The 20377-nt window shown below is 36.5% G+C and overlaps 1 protein-coding gene across 5 annotated transcripts in view; it reads right to left on the bottom strand.

The window, feature by feature from the left end:
- Positions 1–609: 609 nt before the first annotated feature.
- ERBB4 (erb-b2 receptor tyrosine kinase 4) overlaps positions 610–20377 on the bottom strand; it is a 1111691-nt gene continuing 1091923 nt past the window's right edge. For 3 of the 5 annotated variants that reach the window (XM_073218152.1, XM_073218154.1, XM_073218153.1), the window contains 3 exons: positions 12784–12831; positions 11673–11970; positions 610–8842 (listed from right to left, as the gene is read on the bottom strand). In XM_073218152.1, coding sequence (XP_073074253.1) covers positions 8397–8842; positions 11673–11970; positions 12784–12831 — 792 coding nt within the window. In that variant the 3' untranslated portion in view covers positions 610–8396. The remainder of the gene's footprint in view (positions 8843–11672; positions 11971–12783; positions 12832–20377) is intronic. The other 2 variants (XM_073218156.1, XM_073218155.1) reach the window with 1 other exon arrangement.

Here is a 20377-nt window from a genome sequence, read left to right as displayed (position 1 = left end):
CGTGAATGAGAAATTATTGGTATCTTGAAGCTCCTACACTTAGAAGTGTGAAGGAATAAGAAACAATATTTCACAAGAAAAGTTAGGATGAGAAACTTTAGAGAGGACCTTGTTTGAAACTCACACATTTCTGTGGGCTTGTCTTAATCACCAGTCAGTATACTATCATCCCATTCCCTCTCCACCACCTCAAGAATGGGATTATCATTTGATATCCCTTATAACAAAAGACTTGCCAGAACCATTTTTTTGAACTGCACTGAGGGCAGAAAAGAATAAAATAAAAAATGTTATTTGGATACACCCTATCAAATATTTCATACTATTTTTCATTCTCAACAAACCAAACCAATCACAATTAAGCATAGTCTGCACAGATGAGTAAGTCTGTATGCATCAACAGGAATACAGGCTAGATGCTAAAAACATACGGAATGTATCACATTTCAAACAACCAAAGAGTTCCAAAGAACAATTAGTGGGATTCATAAATATCGAAAAAATTAGTCCGTATTCACATTTTCACAGTATTTAATCTAGGACAGATCTTTCTTTCCCCTGATTGGTTTCCCTTACAACAAATGTCTGACACAGAAGAGAACCTTTGTTTCATATTTTATTGAATTTCATTTATATTAAATTAAAAATATATTTCTGACAGATTCATGTAACAAAAAGGCAGAACAGTTTTCAAATTGTTCAGCTGGGATGATTAGTATGGAATGAGGCAAAGCAGGTCGCATTCTATAATTGCCTTTACAGGTACAATTCTTTCCCAAGGGCCAAAAGAGGATCCTTGAGAACTAACTGAAAAGTCTAATTACAGAAATTTAAAATACCATTTGTCCCTCATTCTCAAATAACAGCAGAAACTGGGGGAAGGAAAGGGAATGGGGTGAAGGGTTGGAGGAGAAGAAAGAATAAGGGAAATTATACTAAAAATATACCTAACATTAAAAAAGTTAGTATGTGTTAAGTGCATAATCCTTCATAGATAAAATAGAAAAAAAATCAAAAGAACATTACACCACACACAATTGGCATATCCTATTGTGTAAGCGAGTGCAGAGGTTGAACATGTCACAATAGTGCTGAACACAGAATCACAAGTAATGTCAAATGATAACTTCCAACTGAAAAGCAACAATCACAAGTCAATTACTTATATACAAATCAACCCTAAAGACAATTATGTTCCAAATAAAGATGTCCACAAAAGAAAATCAAAGCAACATTACCCTTATTTACAAATGCAACTAGCCATGTCTTGAACAAGCTATAAAAATACTATTCACATTTTCAAACATACAGTAGTATTTTTTGTTTGTTTATTTAAAAAAGGCAGCTAACTTTGAACACTAGGATTTAAATGAAACATCAATGGCTTACCAGCTACATATGTTTGTATCCCTGTCCTTTGAAGATACTTGTAAGAGAGAGGACTTGTTTTCTCTTTACAAGTTAAGAACACAAGGAAATGAATACAAATGTATATAATACCGTAAGCCTCTGCTTTTTTCGTAAAGTGTCTCCCTTTATCACCTGAATTGATCTTAATCAACTGCTTTGATGTGTGTATGAGATGAGGGTTTGAGAGAAGATTGATTGTGGCTTAATTTTTTGTGCTATGAATTGTCTTGCAGATTGATCTCATTTTCATTTGATCTTGTTAGAAGTGCCCAAGAAAGAGAGCAACTAGTTACACCATGTGAAAATGCAGTCTCAACAGGCAGCATTGCAAGTCCCTGGAGCACACAGTGTGAGATGTAGACACACCAGCCAGAGAGGTGTGCATTCAAAGTTAGCTGCCCTCACACAGCTGCTCAGTTTAATAATCGACCCATTTAACAGCAGTACCAATTTATGCTACATATTTCAAAGTACCTTACTTTAAAAGAACAGCCTACATATCTACATTAAGAAAATAACTTTCGTAGTTGATTACTGGAGTAATCCCAAAAGGGTTCTTGGAGTGCGATGGTGTAGTCCCCTCACTCCCCCCTCCCAGCCCCTGAGAGATCCAGAAATATACAGGAAAATCACTCTCATTTTAGGGAAAAAGTACAACTGCCTCCCTTCATTAACTGAAGAATCTGGAAATGATATTGAGAACCAGGTTATGTCATGTATTTGGAGGTGTGATTTGCTTTCCTTCAAAAGGGCTACAGGCCTGGGAGAAACATCTGCACATCAGGAATAAAAATAGCAATAAAGACAATGTGGTTTGGGCAAGTTAGACTATTGCTCACAGGTATGAAACTATATTTGTATATTTGTGCAAATATAACCACTTCTCATGATATGGGTAAAACTCAATACAGCCTTGAAAAAAATGCCCTTAAACAGCAAAGGCAGAGACAAAAGTGGCAACATATTAGACAACATGGATTTTCATGGTAGTGAAACTTCCCTCATTATATTGTCCGTCAGATAGATGAATGATCCAGGAATTACAGGTGGCTCTCAAAGCTGAATAGCCTTTACCTTTAAGATAATAAGACTCTTCATTTGTGAAAAAAAGATTACAGCAGCTGTAAGATATTTGCATTCAAGAATAAACTAAGATAAATATGTAAATAAATTAATCTTCTGGCAAGACTAACTTCTCCTGATATGTAAGGTTTTTATGGAAGGATTAAATCTAAGACCCACCAAGTATATGTGCACATATGTGACTTCCAGAATTCATCACACAGCTAACTCGACTCAAATTCCTACAGAGAAGGACACAGTAAGAGAATTGATCTTCATGGGAAAACATAATTTGAGTATCATAAAGTATACTCTGTGTAGTAATTGACTGAGAAAATAATTTAAACAATGTCCAAATTGTTAAAATCTTTTATGGAAAAAGCAGGCATTTGAGTGCAGAGGCTAAGTCAGTATTTCACAAAGCAGGGTGTGGGACCTCAGCGATGCACTATGGCTTAAGGGAGGTACAGCATCAAGAGGGCCACTTTTAACTAGGTTGGTTGAAGGGTAGAAAAAGAACTAGGTTGGTAGAAAAGAGGAGAGAGATGGTTATGCCAATGGGAAAAGAAGTAAAGATGGTATTTTTCTCTAACATCCAGAGAGAAATGAATTTTTCTGTGATACCTAAAAAGATAATCACTTGTAAAGCTATCAAGGAGTGTTTTCCAGGGGAAGCATGTGAATTCCCCCATGAAACTGGAGCTTAGAGTCTTTTGAGCTCACAACTCGAGAAGTATTTCCTTCTGCCTAAAATTTCACCTGGTCAGGAAGAGGTGAGGGAAAAGTGACCCAACCTACATTGTTGCACCTCTACTAAATCGGTGAGACTTAACCAGGGTGTCTGAAATTTCTGCTATTTTATAGAGACTTTTCTTTTTAATGAGAAGAACAGAGCAGCCCCTGGTGTTAAAAGCCCTTGGCCCATAAACACGGGTTTAGGACCCCACATTGTGCTCTCAATAGCTTCATGTTTGCAACTGTGGAAGAGAACTACTCTTGCAGAGGCATCTGTCTCTAGGACTGGAAAATTAATTCTACCCAGAAGTATACATCTGGCCCCTTTGTAATATCAATAATATCACGGTCTACCCTGATACAGTTATTTTTAAATTACACTTAATCTACTCTCTGCATAATGTTCTTAAGCAAATAGTAATCAGGAGACATGAGTCTGCCTGTACGTTTCTACCTGGGCACTAAAGCTGTCCTGCAAAGTCCATATACACAGAGGTACAGCAGAATTCTCTGACCATAGCATATACAGTAGAAGTTAGTTTATCTGGCTTTTAAATAAATAGAAGCTCCTATTCCCCAGAATTCTTATTCCCCATAAAAAATCATCAGTCTAATGACCAGAGAACAAAATAATAGAAATAAAGCCGTTTGAAATGCTTAGGTTAGCATTTATTTATGAGAATATTGTCAACTAATTCCCGGTTTTTGTTCTTGGAGATGGGAGGGTATTGTGGGAAAAAGACGTGTTACAAATGTATTTTGTTTGTTTACTAAATGGCACCACTCATTCTTTGTCTCTGCATAAGGTAATAGAACACTGACATTTCCTTGACTGCATTTTGAAGACATCTTGCTTAAAGTCATATGTAACCTATTGCCCATTAAACTGGTGGTGTTGGGAAAACAAATTTTTAAAAACTCCTCTTTATACTTAATACATTTAAAAAATGGTAAAGGAGTAAGAGAATGAGAAAAAAAACAACCTTAATTGTAATATTTCAAAGCAAGTTTTCACAAATGGAACCAGCTCTTTATAGTCCTACTTTCAGCTAAAACTAACAAATAACAATTTTAAACGGCAAACTTATTTTTTACTATGCAAAATCTTCCTACAGCTTCAAATCTTTCACTTTATCATGTTACATTATATTTTGTGGTTAGTTTTCTAGCTTGATTTAATAATATCAAAATCATTTAACACCTGATAACCTAACTAAATCTACATCTTATAGCATTATTAAGGTTCTGCCCAGTTATATACATGCTTTCATGATCAACTTTTCTATTACCTTATGAACTACATATACTAGTTAAATAATCAACATTTATAGATGGATGAATAATTCAAGTTTTGAAATAAAGTTTAGATAGCTCTAGAAAAACACGTATTTACATCCTTCCCTGTCGGGCTTAATTTTATTTTCCTTTTTTCCTTTTGATACTTCAGAAAGCACATTGGTAGCCCCTATGACTTCCTGTAGCAGTAGAGCCTCACAGTCCCTTTACTTGTCTTGGGTTTCAGAACATGCACGATCTTCAAGCCATGACCTGCTTTTAGAAAGTGTTACACACTGTAACACTTAGAACACTCTTTCGGCTCTTTATCTCAATGGACAGGTATTCAGCCATTCTCCTAGATCTTCTAGGAAAGGATCTATTTTTAGTTCCTGTTTACATAGAATTTGATTCTTGCATTGTTTTTTTATTCTATTTTAAGAATACTACTCAAGAAAGAACTCTTATCCTAACCTAATCCTAACTCTTATCCTAACCTAATATCCAGAAAACCACTTGTTACTCCGTAGTCCAAGAACCTCTTTGTGGTGCAGGATGCTTTATGACTCTGAGTCTACCCTGGTTTAGAGGACATCTTTTCTCACCTAAGAACTACTTCTTTAGCAACAATTTTGTTTTACAGTTTTTCCTTACCTGAAAATAGGATTCCTCAAGATAGGTGAAAGCTACAAAATTTGGTGATTTAAAAAATACAGTCTGTATAATTTCACTCTTAATTTTCCTCATTTACTCAACTGGTTCTACATATTTGCACTGATACAACAAGCCTCTGGAATCTGATATTCCAATGCCCTTTTCAGGCATTAATTAGTATTTTAAAATTTCACTTTACTGGCTTAAATAAATTATTCTTTTGAACAAATGAAAGTTTTTTTTTCTTCCCTTTCATATACTCTGGTATGTTTCCTAAGGGGAGAAAAGTAAAACAAAAGAGAAACCCTAGAACAATGGAAATCAAGTTTATACTACAGAAATAATTCAAAAGGAACAGTAAAGTGGAGTTCTGTGAAGCATTTTGGGTCATTGCGGATTATATTTGCTTCTATCTCCAGTGATTAGTAGTAGGTAACCTGTTGTATAAGGAGCTCATGTACTGAGGATGAATTAGAAGATTACATTCAGTGGATACATTTCTGTGACCTTAACAGTAAATAATTTTTCTTTCCTTTACCAAAATAAGTGATTCTGCTTGGAATATCCCAGTAGAAACCATCTGAATATTGTAAATCAAAAGAAAAAAATAAAATTCTAGTATCCAGTAAGGGTGCTCTCAGTGATGAGTTGGTACAGATTTATCTAGAAAAAAAGGCTCTTATTCAAATTGTCATAAATACTTATGTGAGGTCTACTTTTTCTGGAGGCTTTGCTGAATGGATGGGATTGCTGTGAGCTGTTAGGCTGCGGCCCCTGAATCATTCTGCGTCTTCAACCATGGAAAGTTCATGGTTGAACGTCACTACAAGGGATCTTACAAGCCCCTCCCTCGCTCCACCTCATTCTTTCAGTTTACCTCACTTCTGATAATTTGGGAAGAAACTAATCGCAACACCTCCAAGATTCTTGGCCAGAGACTAACATCTGCTGTTGATTTAATGGTCAAGTTAGAATCCATATCAGCCACTAGCCAGTGATGTAATATCCTAAAACAGTATATGTTTTTATGGTAACATTGGAACTGTTTGATTTGTCAACCTCAGTAGCTTGTACGATGTTCAATTAATGTCCTAAATGAGTTCACTGAAGATCTTTTAACAAACAGCTGGTTTTATGATGACTGCTCATAAAATTATGGAGAAATTCAAATGTCACCCCAAATAAATTGAGACTGTAAAATCTTTAAGTTAGGGGTAATATTACATTTATCTGGGTGTTCCCCACATAACACAGTGCTTTTAGTAGGCTCTAAATAAATAATGGTTGAAAATATAAAGAGAATTGATGAATGGATTTACTTTTTCAAAATAGGCAGAAACAGATTTCTTTGCACGTCTTTTCTTTAAATTCTCTGCTTTGCAAGTGGACATTTTTGGTCTAATTTTGTTCTCTTAGGCAATAAACTTGAATTTAACCTCAATATTTTAACATTAGAAAATAAATATTTTTTTTAAATCCAAATGACTTCAAGCTCATTTTCCTAGGAAAGAGACATACATCCAGTTTTCCTAATTACTGACCTGAGGCTCCCTTTTCCTGGAGACTCATTCCTACTATTTGTTCCCATTGCTCATCTTAACTCAGTATATACACTTTTAAAATGATACATAATAAAGAAGGTTCTAGAACAAGGATGCTGTGTTTGAAGAAAAAGTTATATAAAGTATCAAAAGATTAATATGTTAGGTATTAAAATAATTACATGAGAAGATTTTTCACATTTATTTACAACTTTTGACTCAAGGACCTATCTATAAGTTGCAAATGTTTGTGTATTTCATTTTTATTATACCAATTTATGTGCAAAGTTACCTTCCTCTTAATATAAATAGAGTCTCATACTAGAAATTCCATGGAATTCAAGCCAGTCCTTACTTGCATTCCTTCATAGGGAAGATGCAAACTGGACAACCCTCCTCTCGTAACAAATGTGATGTCACACGTGGACAATGTGCTGGCCCTCTCATCATCATCCCTGGATACCGTTCCAAAGTTCTAATTTGCTTGGTTTGGCATGTCCACAGTCTGTCTTTATCTTAGCTCTTAAAAAAAAAAAAATGTACTTAAATTAGTTATTTTGCTGGTTGCTTCTATATTGCTTCATTCAAAATCCAAAATGGAGTTCAGAAAGAGAACAAATAAAATTATAGCGTAAGTGCAAACTACATTTCTGAGTATCTGCCTGGTAGACATACCCAATCCAGTGTGTTTCTTCCAGTTCAATGGGTTTCCCCATTGGACCACCCGTGAAAGTGTCAGTAGTTTTATGAACCACACAGTACTGTCTCTTAGTTTCCCTTCTATGCTTAACATCACCAACTGCCTATCAAGCACTGTTACTGATGGAGGACAAGAAAATGTTCAAGAACATACTGGATTGGAGGGCTATATATTTAATAGCGTAAAACATGAAAGTTAGATTTGATGCAACATCTGACTAATATCTTGGCCTCCACTTCTAATTTTAAAGGCTGGGTACTTAAAATGGTGGCCATTTCACCATATTAAAATATGTATTTTATAATTTTGTCAGTACAGGACAACACAGAAGACTTGATGTAAAAATATTTGCAATTAGAAATTCAAGCCAAAACTAGGGGAGAAAATAATATGAAATGACAGATCAAAGCAAAAAAAATACAAAACAAAAACAAAAAAAGCCTTCCAAACATAATTACTGGTTATAATTTTGACAGAGATTCAAAAATTATAAAAGCTTAACTGGCCACTCTTGCCTGTCAGGACAGAAAGTGCTGGAGAAAGAAATCGTATTCTCAATCTCAGTTACTATCGTATGTTATCGAAAAGGTTATCCTTTTGTTCTAATAAAAATTTTATTAGGATTTCAGGGATGCTGAAAATGTACACATCAGTTCCTGCAGATAGGAACAGATAGCATGGGTCTTTTAAGCATTTGCATTAAAAAATAATAATAAAAAGTTGAGAACTAGTTTGATGGCAGGCAGTATTGCCTTGTATTCGTGGGTCCTTTTGTGTTAATCTCCTGACTAACCATACGGGGAAATGAAGAAACAGTGTGGTTCCTCCTGTCTTTCTCTTTCAGTTCTTCCTTCTAAGGTTCAAGTTAGATAAGTACGTAACTATCATTGCGTCTCTATGTCTTCCACTGGGAAGTGTCAGAACTACTGGCCTTGGGAGTAGAAGGAAGACTCTAAGAGAAAGAGAGGCGGTGGGGACATTGGAGCGGGCGTGGCTCCCCCTGAAAGCCACGGCTGAGCTCACACCACAGTATTTCGGTGTCTGTAGGGTGGAGGAGGCAGCACAGTGCCTGGTTTCAGCGAGAACTCAGAGAGGTATTCAGGATTCTCTGCCACAATAGGCCGGATCCGCCCATTTTGTTTATAAAAATATTTTGTGCTGTACTCCTGCAGATAGTCTGGGTGCTGCATGGTGCTCCGCGGAGGGAGGCTGTGGTTCCAGTAGTCGGGGTTGTCGAATGCCTTCTTGGCCTTCTCGGGCACAGACAGTACGCTGTTCTTCAGGTACTCGGCGTTCCCCAAGGCGCTGGCGAAGGTGTTGAGGTACAGGGGCTCATTCACATATTCATCCTCTGCCTTGGGTGGACCACCGGAAGCATTGTGATATTCGGGATTATCCAAAGCTTGCAGGTCTCCGTTTTTTCTCCGAGAAACAAAAGGGTTCTCCTCCACAGGATTCAGGTATTCTAAAGGAACACAAAATTATCATTTAACATCTACTTTCTGGAAAATGTTCATCAGACCAAGATTATACTGAAAGGTTAGCCTCTTTCTCCACAGATTTGTTTTCACAAAATCGATTTTGTTTCCTACTACCGTCAGATGAAAAAGGAGCCAGCGGGCCAGATATGTTAATAATTAGAGCACCAACAGGGTGGGGATCGGAGTGCCTGTCCCTTACATTGTTCCTCTTTCCTTGTATTGGAGTTTGTCTCTCCTACATATAAGGCCAGTTGTTTAAAAGCTTCTCTTTCCTGAAAATCAGTAATTTATGTTGGAAGATAAAACAACCTATCAGGGTTAACTAGCCTTTAAATTGTGAAGAAATGGGAATTTTTTAGAGGATATTAGAAAATAAAAAATATCTATAGCTTAATTCCATGCCAAGATGACTGGATAAAGTGAAGGCATAGTGTTTTTTAGTCTGTATAATTTGCTATAAATGTGTGTATCAGTAACAAGGATTTGGCTATAGATGTTCCCAGAAAGCTTTAAACTCAGGAAAAGAAACATCTACAGAAAAGACTCAATTAAAAAACAAATCTGGTAGACACTAAATGTGCCTCCAAATTGACTTGTTTAACAATACATATGCTTAAAAATAAAGTATGATTATAACATTTATTTCCAATGGCTAATTACAATCATAAAGGGATTGAATCATATGAAATCACTATTTATAGATTGAGACCAGTCATACAGTAGCTATTTTTTATGATTCAATCTAATACATTCATCTAGAATAGGTTTTGGCCCAGAAATTTTTTAAATGCTTCTAATTAATGCTGCTCCCCTCGAGTTTCATTCCACCTTTATGTCTATAGTCCAGACTATATACAGATATATACACGATAGACCATCTTTTGGCCTTCTCTTTTGGAGTACACACAGAGATGACCCCTCAGCTATTCCCATTTTGGTACTGAGGAAGGGAGAAGGCATAATTGTTTGTTGAGATGCCTCCATTCTGAAACAAATTTTCTATCCTCTATACTTAGCCTGACACGTAGACAGAAAAATCTTGTCAATCCAGGGTTATTTTTCTCTGGATATCGTTAAATATTATAGTTCAGTAATATAGCCTGCTGGATATAATTAAGTATTTAGTACCATGTGCATGTTAAAAGACAGTACTGACTATCCCATCATATACATGAATTATAGCTCAGTAGTTTACTGTATTTATAGAGCTGTATTTTTCCTTCTTTATGGACAGAAAACTGATGTTAAATGCTAAAGAAGGACACAATTAGTGTTGAACTAGAATTCATATCTTCTAAATCCTATTGAGTAATCTTGTTCTCCTGCACTGCTTTCATTATTGTCCCTACAGCAATAAGCTGAACTTTTCACTTCATAACAAGTTTTAATTTGAATGATTCTCAAAGCTACAGTCATCTTATGAAAAATGTATGCAAAAACTTATAAAGAAAAAGGAATTTGATTTTTCTTATCAGATTCTTGAGACTTCTTAATTGAGAGTGTAGGAATGTCTGCACTAAAATTCTCTACTTTCTGAGAACTAGGCTATAACCTTATAATCAATTATATAAACCTATATAACCGTTTATGGAAACTTGGGTCTGTTAATATGCAGTGACAAAATCTAGGGGTGGTCTACAGTTACTTAGTCTATACAGACTGATTTACCTTTCTCCTCAAAGGTTCATGTTACCTTTTCTCAATGCAAGCTACTTATCAACCGTCGCAATGCAAATGTGTATAGCCAAGCAGTTAAATAGAAAGGAATAACTTCACGGTTCAGTTGAAAATCTTCCCAGAGAGTATTCCACTTTCAGAGGGATCTGCCATATCTTGTCAAAATTTGTATTTGTGCCACTATTCGGCTATTATAAACACCCTGTTCTTCATTACAGTAATATTTTTATGTGTATCTAGATGGACATATTTTAATAGAATATTTACAATATGCACTCAGGAATCCCTTAATTGCATTTATAAAAATGAATATAACCATATTTTAAAGAACATAATGGGCCCTCATAGAGAGTCTTAAAATAGAGTTTACTGTTGCCGCTGAAGACTCTGAGACACCATCATTAGTTTTAATAATAATCATCCATCTTTTCCTTTTTGTTAACAGAAGGAAAGAAGCTTTTTCAAAGCTTCCTGTTAACATAGAAGGAAAGAAGCTTTTTCAAAACTGAAATATTATTTAAATGTTTAACATTTCTACTAGTAGCTTTGTAAAGTCACTACTGTGCTTTGTAAAACCATAAGCTATGAATATTTTTAAGATGCAATGGTATACCTACAAGTATATGCAGGGTCAGAACTTCAATTCTTGAAGTGTGTCACACAAGAAATAATTTCCTGTAATAAACTACATCATTTAAATGACATCATTTTAAAGAATCAACCAAATCTTTTATTGGTGCCATCAAAAGCTTCAGACATTTTCTCAACAGTACCAGTCTTTATTATATCTGCAAGGGCTCCAATAAAACAATGGTTCTGGTCTTGGTGTATGCTACACCAATTATTCCAAAAAAGAGTGCTTCTCAAACTTGATTATGCATAAAAGTCACATGGGGGCCTTGTTAAAATACGGGTTCTTATTTAGGTAAGGGCTGAGATTCTGATTTCTACAAAAGGCTCACACATAATATGGATGCTATTGACTCATATAATATCCTGCAGATAGCAGCAGCCTAGGCCTTTCTTGGTCACAATTATTACATAACCCAGTGGTTTGGCAATTTCCTTCCTGTACTTTGCATATTTTGATGGAGGTGAACTTCCAATGGCAGTCACTTCTGAACATTGCCTTTGTACCTTGTTTGGGTTTGTCTCGCATAGGGGTCATGTACCCTTCTTCGTCCAGCTCTCCTCGTGGGCTCCGTTCTGGGGCAAACACCGTGGGGTCAGCGCTGTACCTCTGAGTGCTGCTGTCTTCTTGGATGTGGGGCGCCACTGGCTTGCGCAAAGTGCCATTACAGCAGGAGTCATCAAAAATCTCAGCTGTAGCCCCCTGAGCCACTGGAGCTTCTGGAATGGTGCTGGTTGTGGCTCTGTAGGGCACAGGCACTCCTTGTTCTGCAGCAAAACCCCCATCTCGGTATACAAACTGGTTCTGTCAATAGCAGAGACACATATTTATTATTAGGACCAGTTGTAGAAAAGACTTTTAATAACCAAAGGATTTGGAAGCTTGTCTTTCAGAGAAAAGTCTGAGTTTTTGAATCGGGTTTTCCCCCGTAATGGTTAATGAATTCGAGTTACAGACTAGGAACACCTATTCCAATTTTTCTTAAAAATTAAATCTCAGTAAAACAATCTGGAAACATATTTTTTAATTTTACTAACCACCTAACACATGATTTAATAAAAAGCATTTCTTGACTTTGAAATTGCCTATTTTTGATATACATTGCCACAATTGCCTACTTTTCATATAAAATTCAAAATTTATGAAACATTCACATGACAAACAGCAATGTCATAAACTGTAGACAATTGCCATTAAGAACAGAAACACAGCGATGCCATTGGAATGGTGTTATTTGCTTATTGTTTCTATTTCGTTATTACTATGACTTTGAGTCTCCAGTACCTAACTAGAGAACCATCACTGAGATGCTGACATTTTTTTAGCACACAACCTATAATCATGGAAGTAAAGATAACCTTCCATAGTCCAAAAATTTGAAACATAATTTATGAGCCCAGGTGATCCTTCAGGTAAAAATCAAAAGCTACAGTCTATGTAGGATATTTCAATTTTGGAATATCTACTGAGATAAAAGCAGGTATATAACCTACAGAAAATTCTTGACTCACTGTTGGCAAAGATAAAATGAGGAAAGTATGGGGAGACAAGAGAGAAGAAACATGGAGAGCAAGACTCAAAATCCTAAAAGATGAAGGTTGATTGTGAAATACTTACTCCTGACATGGGGGTGTAGGCAGGAGGAGGGCTGTGTCCAATTTCACTCTAATAGGAAAGAAAAATGGAATGATGGATATAATAAGAGGTAACATGAATGAAAAAACAAAAACAAACAAAACAAAAAGAAAAGCCACATGACTTGTATGAATCAATGGGAGAAATCATGCACAACAGTGAAGTCTGCCAAATGGTTAAAATCTTATGCATTTTGATTATAGGTGAGTTCATTTATGTGTTTTGAGGATATTAAATATTTTAATACCATCCCTACTCTTTCTGTAAATGAAGAACCATTTCTTTCCTTACATTTTAAATGACTGAAATGGAACTACTCTCCAGCCTTAACTTTTCTCTTGTAAAAAGAAACTTATCTAGGAGATAGAAGTGGATTTCAGTTTGCTATGAATAATTTTTGCTATCCAGTTACATTTTTTATACCATTTTAGCAGAGTATCAACTTCTTTGTTTCTCCTTAAAAAAAGAGACATATTATTTTCTCTTTAGTCTTACTTTTTTGTAAGTTAAATGGAAGAAAATCTTGAACTATCAATTCCTTTTCTGGAAATATGCTTTAGACATGTTACTTTCATGTATTTAATATCAGTTAAAATCAGATCTCAGTTAAAAAAACAAAAAGACATCAGTATTCTTATAGCTTAATACTTCAGCCTATGGTTAAAATAAAAGTGAATATCAAATATTATAAAATATTCAGGATAATGCTGCTTAGGGCAAGTAGACACATTTCTTGAGAACCTACTATGTGACAGGCATTTTCCTAGGTACTACAGATAATAATGCAGATAATTCAACAATGCAGTTCATTTTGTGAATTTTTCATTCCCCACATGCACTTATGAAACATAGCTAAATATTATTCCAGGTTCATGTTTTCACAATTTACAGACTTATAAAACAATCTAAGAAGGATATGGTTCTATGGAGATGAATTATTTAATGTAAATTAGTAACAACTAGATAATATAATTTCCCTTAATTAACTTACTCTGTTGGGCTAATCAAGAGACAAGTTCTGAACTCCTACAAAAAGTTTACATTTTCCCCATAACTGAGTCAGTTACGTGATGGCATAGAAAATATTCCTCTCCTTACTTCTCTAATAACACAGCTAATGATATGTTGAAGATTATGACATGGGAAGTTATAGATATAGTTAATGGGCAGTGTACAGGGAGTGCTATTGTATAATAGATTGCTTAACAATTTGTTAGAAACTGAGCTCCAGTCCCAATTACAAGTGATGTGGTCAATCAGAAAATATCTCAGATCCTTATTTTCATCATTGGCCTCTCTACCCTATTCTTAGCGAAGGCAAAGTTAAGTGTTACAAAGTTAAACAAACTTTGTAAGCTCTGCACTTTTATACAAATTTAAAGGACAAATACATTTAAATATTCACATCTGCTAAATCAGATTTTCAAAGTCAAGCAATCAAAATGCCAAAGCTGATAGAATAGATGGAGAGATGAAGTCAGCAGCATGAGTAGGGCAGTGGAAATCTCCTCTAAAAACCATATATATTTTTGAAAATACAACAAATAAAAACTACGCCTAACAGAGAGACCCGAAGATACAGTACAACAGCCAGGCTACAACTACACCTGCAAGAACTCAGCACCTCACAAAGGGGGTAAGATACAAGCAGCGACCCGGTGGGATGAGAGTGCTCCCCCCACCCCAGCTCCCCGGTGGGAGGAGAGGAGTCAGAACTGGGAGGGAGTGGGAGCCCAGGACTGCTAAATAACCAGTCTAAAGTGCAGACACACATTGCATGGTGTGCTGGATATTAGGGAAATAGAAAAGTAAACTTTGTGAGCTAGTCCCCGCAGCCAGGTCCACTGGGACAAAAGAAAAGCAAGTGCTTTTTGAAAGTCTTAAAGGGACAGGGGCTTCAAAGATGGACAGAATCCTCCTGGTGCACTCAGCCCAGCAGCTGGGAATCCTGGAGAACATCAGGCACCCTAAACCCCTGGGTGGAAATGCAGCTCTGAAGCCCCTCATGTGATACACAGCCTGCCATTCATCCCCCCTCCTGCATGGCCCTGGAAGAGCAGCCTGGAGTGGACGCGTCCACAGCATCAGCCCAGAGCCTCCTCTCAGCATGCAGCCACCTGGGCCAGACCCAGGGCCACTGCCAGCGAGCAGCTGCCCAGCACAGACAGAGGTGTGAAGGGGCACCATTCTCGCAGGAGAGCACACTGGGCACACCTGCCTCTCCCCACAGAGCTCTGGGATGCCCCACCTGCTGTGGCTCAGGAAATTAACCTGGAGCCTGCTCCCTATGTGTGGGTAACTGGTACAGGCAGTGGAGAAGGGCAAGGCAACCAGCTAGCAGGAAGGGACTTTGTTCTCACAGCTAACACATGTGCTACCTGCCTATGACTACCTCTATCACCACAAAAAGGCAGAAGAATTTGGTGCAGTCCAGAATCACCCAGACAACCCCTGAGAGAGGACTGGGGGAGATAGATTTAACCAATCTTCCTGAAAAAGAATTCAAAATAAAGGTTATAACCATGCTGATGGACCTGCAGAGAAATATGCAAGAGCTAAAGGATCAAGTTGGAAGGGAGAATACAGAAATAAAACAATCTCTGGAAGGACTTAGCAGCACACTGGATGAGGTACAAGAGTCCATTAATGGAATATAAATCAGAGAACAGGAATAAAGAGAAGCTGAGGTAGAGAGAGATAAAAGGATCTCCAGGAATGAAAGAATTAAGAGAACTGCGTGACCAATCCAAACACAACAATATCCACATTATAGGGGTATCAGAAGAAGAAGAGAGAGAAAAAGGGATAGAAACTGTCTTTGAAGAAATAATTGCTGAAAATTTCCCCAAACTGGGGGAGGAAATAGTCTCTCAGACCATGGAAGCCCACAGATCTCCCAACACAAGGGACCCAAGGAGGATAACACCAAGACATACAATAATTAAAATGACAAATATCAAAGAGAAAGACAGAGTATTAAAGGCAGCTAGAGAGAGAAAAAAGGTAACCTACAAAGGAAAACCCATTAGGGTATCATTAGACTTCTCGACAGAAACCTTACAGGACAGAAGAGAATGGCATGATATATTTAATGTAATGAAACAGAAGGGCTTGAACCAAGAATACTGTATCCAACATGACTATCATTTAAATAAGAAGGAGGGATACAACAATTTCCAGACAAGCAAAAGTTGAGGGAATTTGCCTTCAACAAACCACCTGTACAGGATATTTTAAAGGGACTGCTCTAGATAGAAGCACTCCTAAGGCTAAATAGATGTCACCAGAGAAAATAAAATCACACCAAAGAAAGCAGACCAACCAAATACTAACTAAAGACAAAAATTAAAATCAACCATGCACAAAAGCAGTCAAAGGAAACACAAAAAAGTACAGATTAAAACACCTAACATAAAGAATGGACGAGGAGGAATAAGAAGGGAGAGAAATAAAGAATCACCAGACTGTGTTTATAATAGCTTAATAAGCGAGTTAAGTTAGATGATTAGATAGTAAAGAAGCTACCCTTGAACCTTTGGTAACCACAAATCTAAAGCCTGCAATGGCAATAAGTACATATCTTTCAATAATTACCCTAAATGTAAATGGACTGAATGCACCAATCAAAAGACACAGAATAGTACCACACGAAGAAGAGAGAGAAAAAGGGATAGAAAGTGTCTTTGAAGAAATAATTGCTGAAAACTTCCCCAAACTGGGGGGAGGAAATAATCGATCAGACCACGGAAGTAGACAGAACTCCCAACAGAAAGGACACAAGAAGGACAACACCAAGACACATAATAATTAAAATGGCAAAGATCAAGGACAAGGACAGAGTTTTAAAGGCAGCTACAGAGAAGAAAAAGGTCACCTATAAAGGAAAACCCATCAGGCTATCATCAGAGTTCTCAACAGAAACCTTACAGGCCTGAAGAGAATGCCATGATATATTTAATGCGATGAAACAGAAGGGCCTTGAACCAAGAATATTGTATCCAGCATGATTATCATTTAAATATGAAGGAGGGATTAAACAATTCCCAGACAAGCAAAAGTTGAGGGAATTTACATCCCACAAACCACCTTTACAGGGTATTCTAAAGGGACTGTTCTAGACAGGAGCACTCCTAAGACTAAACAGATGTCACCAGAGAAAATAAAATCACAGAAAAGAAAGCAGACCAACCAAATACTAACTAAAGGCAAAAAATAAAATCAACTACACACTAAAAGCAATTAAAGGAAACATGAAAGAGCACAGAATAAAACAACCAACATATAAAGAATGGAGGAGGAGGAATAAGAAGGAAGAGAAGAAAAGAATCTCCAGACAGTGTGTATAACAGCTCAATAAGTGAGCTAAGTTAGGCAGTAAGATACTAAAGAAGCTAACCTTGAACCTTTAGTAACCACGAATCTAAAGCATGCAATGGAAATAAGTACATATCTTTCAATAGTCACCCTAAATGTAAATGGACTTAATGCACCAATCAAAAGACACAGAGTAATAGAATGGATAAAAAAGCAAGACCCATCTATATACCTTAAACCCAAAGACATGCACAGACTAAAAGTCAAGGGATGGAAAAACATATTTCAGGCAAACAACAGTGAGAAGAAAGCAGGGGTTGCAGTACTAATATCAGACAAAATAGACTTCAAAACAAAGAAAGTAACAAGAGATAAAGAAGGACACTACATAATGATAAAGGGCTCAGTCCAACAAGAGGATATAACCATTCTAAATATATATGCACCCAACACAGGAGCACCAGTATATGTGAAACAAATAATAACAGAACTAAAGGGTGAAATAGAATGCAATGCATTCATTTTAGGAGACTTCAACATGCCACTCACTCCAAAGGATAGATCCACTGGGCAGAAAATAAGTAAGGAAACGGAGGCACTGAACAACACAGCAGAACAGATGGACCTAATAGACATTTATAGAACTCTACATCCAAAAGCAACAGGATACACATTCTTCTCAAGTGCAGATGGAACATTCCCCGGAATAGACCACATATTAGGTCACAAAAAGAGCCTCAGTAAATTCCAAAAGATTGAAATTCTACCAACCAACTTTTCAGATGACAAAGGTATAAAACTAGAAATAAATTCTACAAAGAAAACAAAAAGGCTCACAAACACAAGGACGGTTAACAACATGCTCCTAAATAATCAATGGATCAAAAAACAAATTAAAATAGAGATCAAGGAATATATGGAAAGAAATGACAACAACAACACAAAGACCCAACTTCTGTGGGACGCAGTGAAAGCAGTCTTAGGAGGAAAGTATATAGCAATCCAGGCACACTTGAAGAAGGAAGAACAATCCCAAATGAATGGTCTAACATCACAATTATCGAAACTGGAAAAAGAAGAACAAATGAGGCCTAAAGTCAGCAGAAGGAGGGACATAATAAAGATCAGAGAAGAAATAAACAAAATTGAGAAGAATAAAACAATAGCAAAAATCAATGAAACCAAGAGCTGGTTCTTTGAGAAAATAAACAAAATAGTTAAGCCTCTAGCCAAACTTATTAAGAGAAAAAGAGAATCAACACACATTAACAGAATCAGAAATAAGAATGGAAATCATGACAGACTCCACAGAAATACAAAGAATTATTAAAGACTACTATGAAAACCTATATGCTAACAAGCTGGAAAACCTAGAATAAATGGACAACTTCCTAGAAAAACACAACCTTCCAAGACTGACCAAGGAAGAAACACAAAAGTTAAACCAACCAATTACGAGCAAAGAAATTGAAGTGGTAATCAAAAAACTACCCAAGAACAAAACCCCTGGGCCAGACACATTTACCTTGGAATTTTATCAGACATACAGAGAAGACATAATACCCATTCTCCTTAAAGTTTTCCAAAAAACAGAAGAGGAGGGAATACTCCCAAACTCATTCTATGAAGCCAACAACACCCTAATACCAAAACCAGGCAAAGATGCCAAGAACAAAAAAAAATTACAGACCAATATCCCTGATGAATGTAGATACAAAAATACTCAATAAAATATTAGCAAACAGAATTCAACAGTATATCAAAAGGATCATACACCATGACCAAGTGGGATTCATCCCAGGGATTTAAGGATGTTACAACATTTGAAAATCCATCAACATCATCCACCACATCAACAAAAAGAAAGACAAAAACCACATGATCATCTCCACAGATGCTGAAAAAGCATTTGACAAAATTCAACATCCATTCATGATAAAAACTCCTAACAAAATGGGTATAGAGGGCAAGTACCTCAACATAATAAAGGCCATATATGATAAACCCACAGCCAACATTATACTGAACAGTGAGAGGCTGAAAGCTTTTCCTCTGAGATCGGGAACAAGACAGGGATGCCCACTCTCACCACTGTTATTTAACATAGTACTGGAGGTCCTAGCCACGGCAATCAGACAAAACAAAGAAATACAAGGAATCCAGATTGGTAAAGAAGAAGTTAAACTGTCACTATTTGCAGATGACATGGTATTGTACATAAAAAACTCTAAAGACTCTACCCCAAAACTACTAGAACTGATATCGGAATACAGCAAAGTTGCAGGATACAAAATTAACACACAGAAATCTGTGGCTTTCCTATATACTAACAATGAACCAATAGAAATAGAAATCAGGAAAACAATTCCATTCACAATTGCATCATAAAGAATAAAATACCTAGGAATAAACCTAACCAAAGAAGTGAAGGACCTATACCCTGAAAACTATAAGACACTCTTAAGAGATATTAAAGGGGACACTAACAAATGGAAACTCATCCCATGCTCATGGCTAGGAAGAATTAATATTGTCAAAATGGCCATTCTGCCCAAAGCAATATACAGATTTGATGCAATTGCTATCAAATTACCAGCAACATTCTTCAATGAACTGGAACAAATAGTTCAAAAATTCATATGGAAACACCAAAGACCCCGAATAGCCAAAGCAATCCTGAGAAAGAATAATAAAGTAGGGGGGATCTCACTCCCCAACTTCAAGCTCTACTATAAAGCCATAGTAATCAAGACAATTTGGTACTGGCACAAGAACAGAGCCACAGACCAGTGGAACAGATTAGAGACTCCAGACATGAATCCAAACATATATGGTCAATTAATATTTGATAAAGGAGCCATGGACATTCATTGGGGCAATGAGAGTCTCTTCAACAGATGGTGCTGACAAAACTGGACAGCTATATGTAAGAGAATGAAACTGGGCCATTGTCTAACCCCATACACAATAGTAAATTCGAAATGGATCAAAGACTTGAATGTAAGTCATGAAACCATAAAACTCTTAGAAAAAAACATAGGCAAAAATCTCTAGGACATAAACATTAGCGACTTCTTCATGAACATATCTCCCCGGGCAAGGAAAACAAAAGCAAAAATGAACAAGAGGGACTATATCAAGATGAAATACTTCTGCACAGCAAAAGACACCATCAATAGCACAAAAAGCTACCCTACAGTATGGGAGAATATATTTTTAAATGACAGATCCGATAAATGCTTGACATCCAAAATATATAAAG

The sequence above is a fragment of the Manis javanica genome, chromosome 12 (genome assembly GCF_040802235.1).
Source record: "Manis javanica isolate MJ-LG chromosome 12, MJ_LKY, whole genome shotgun sequence".
NCBI classification, from domain to species: Eukaryota; Metazoa; Chordata; class Mammalia; order Pholidota; family Manidae; genus Manis; species Manis javanica.
Note: the sequence above shows the minus strand (reverse complement) of the source record. Positions and strands in the feature narration are given on the sequence as shown.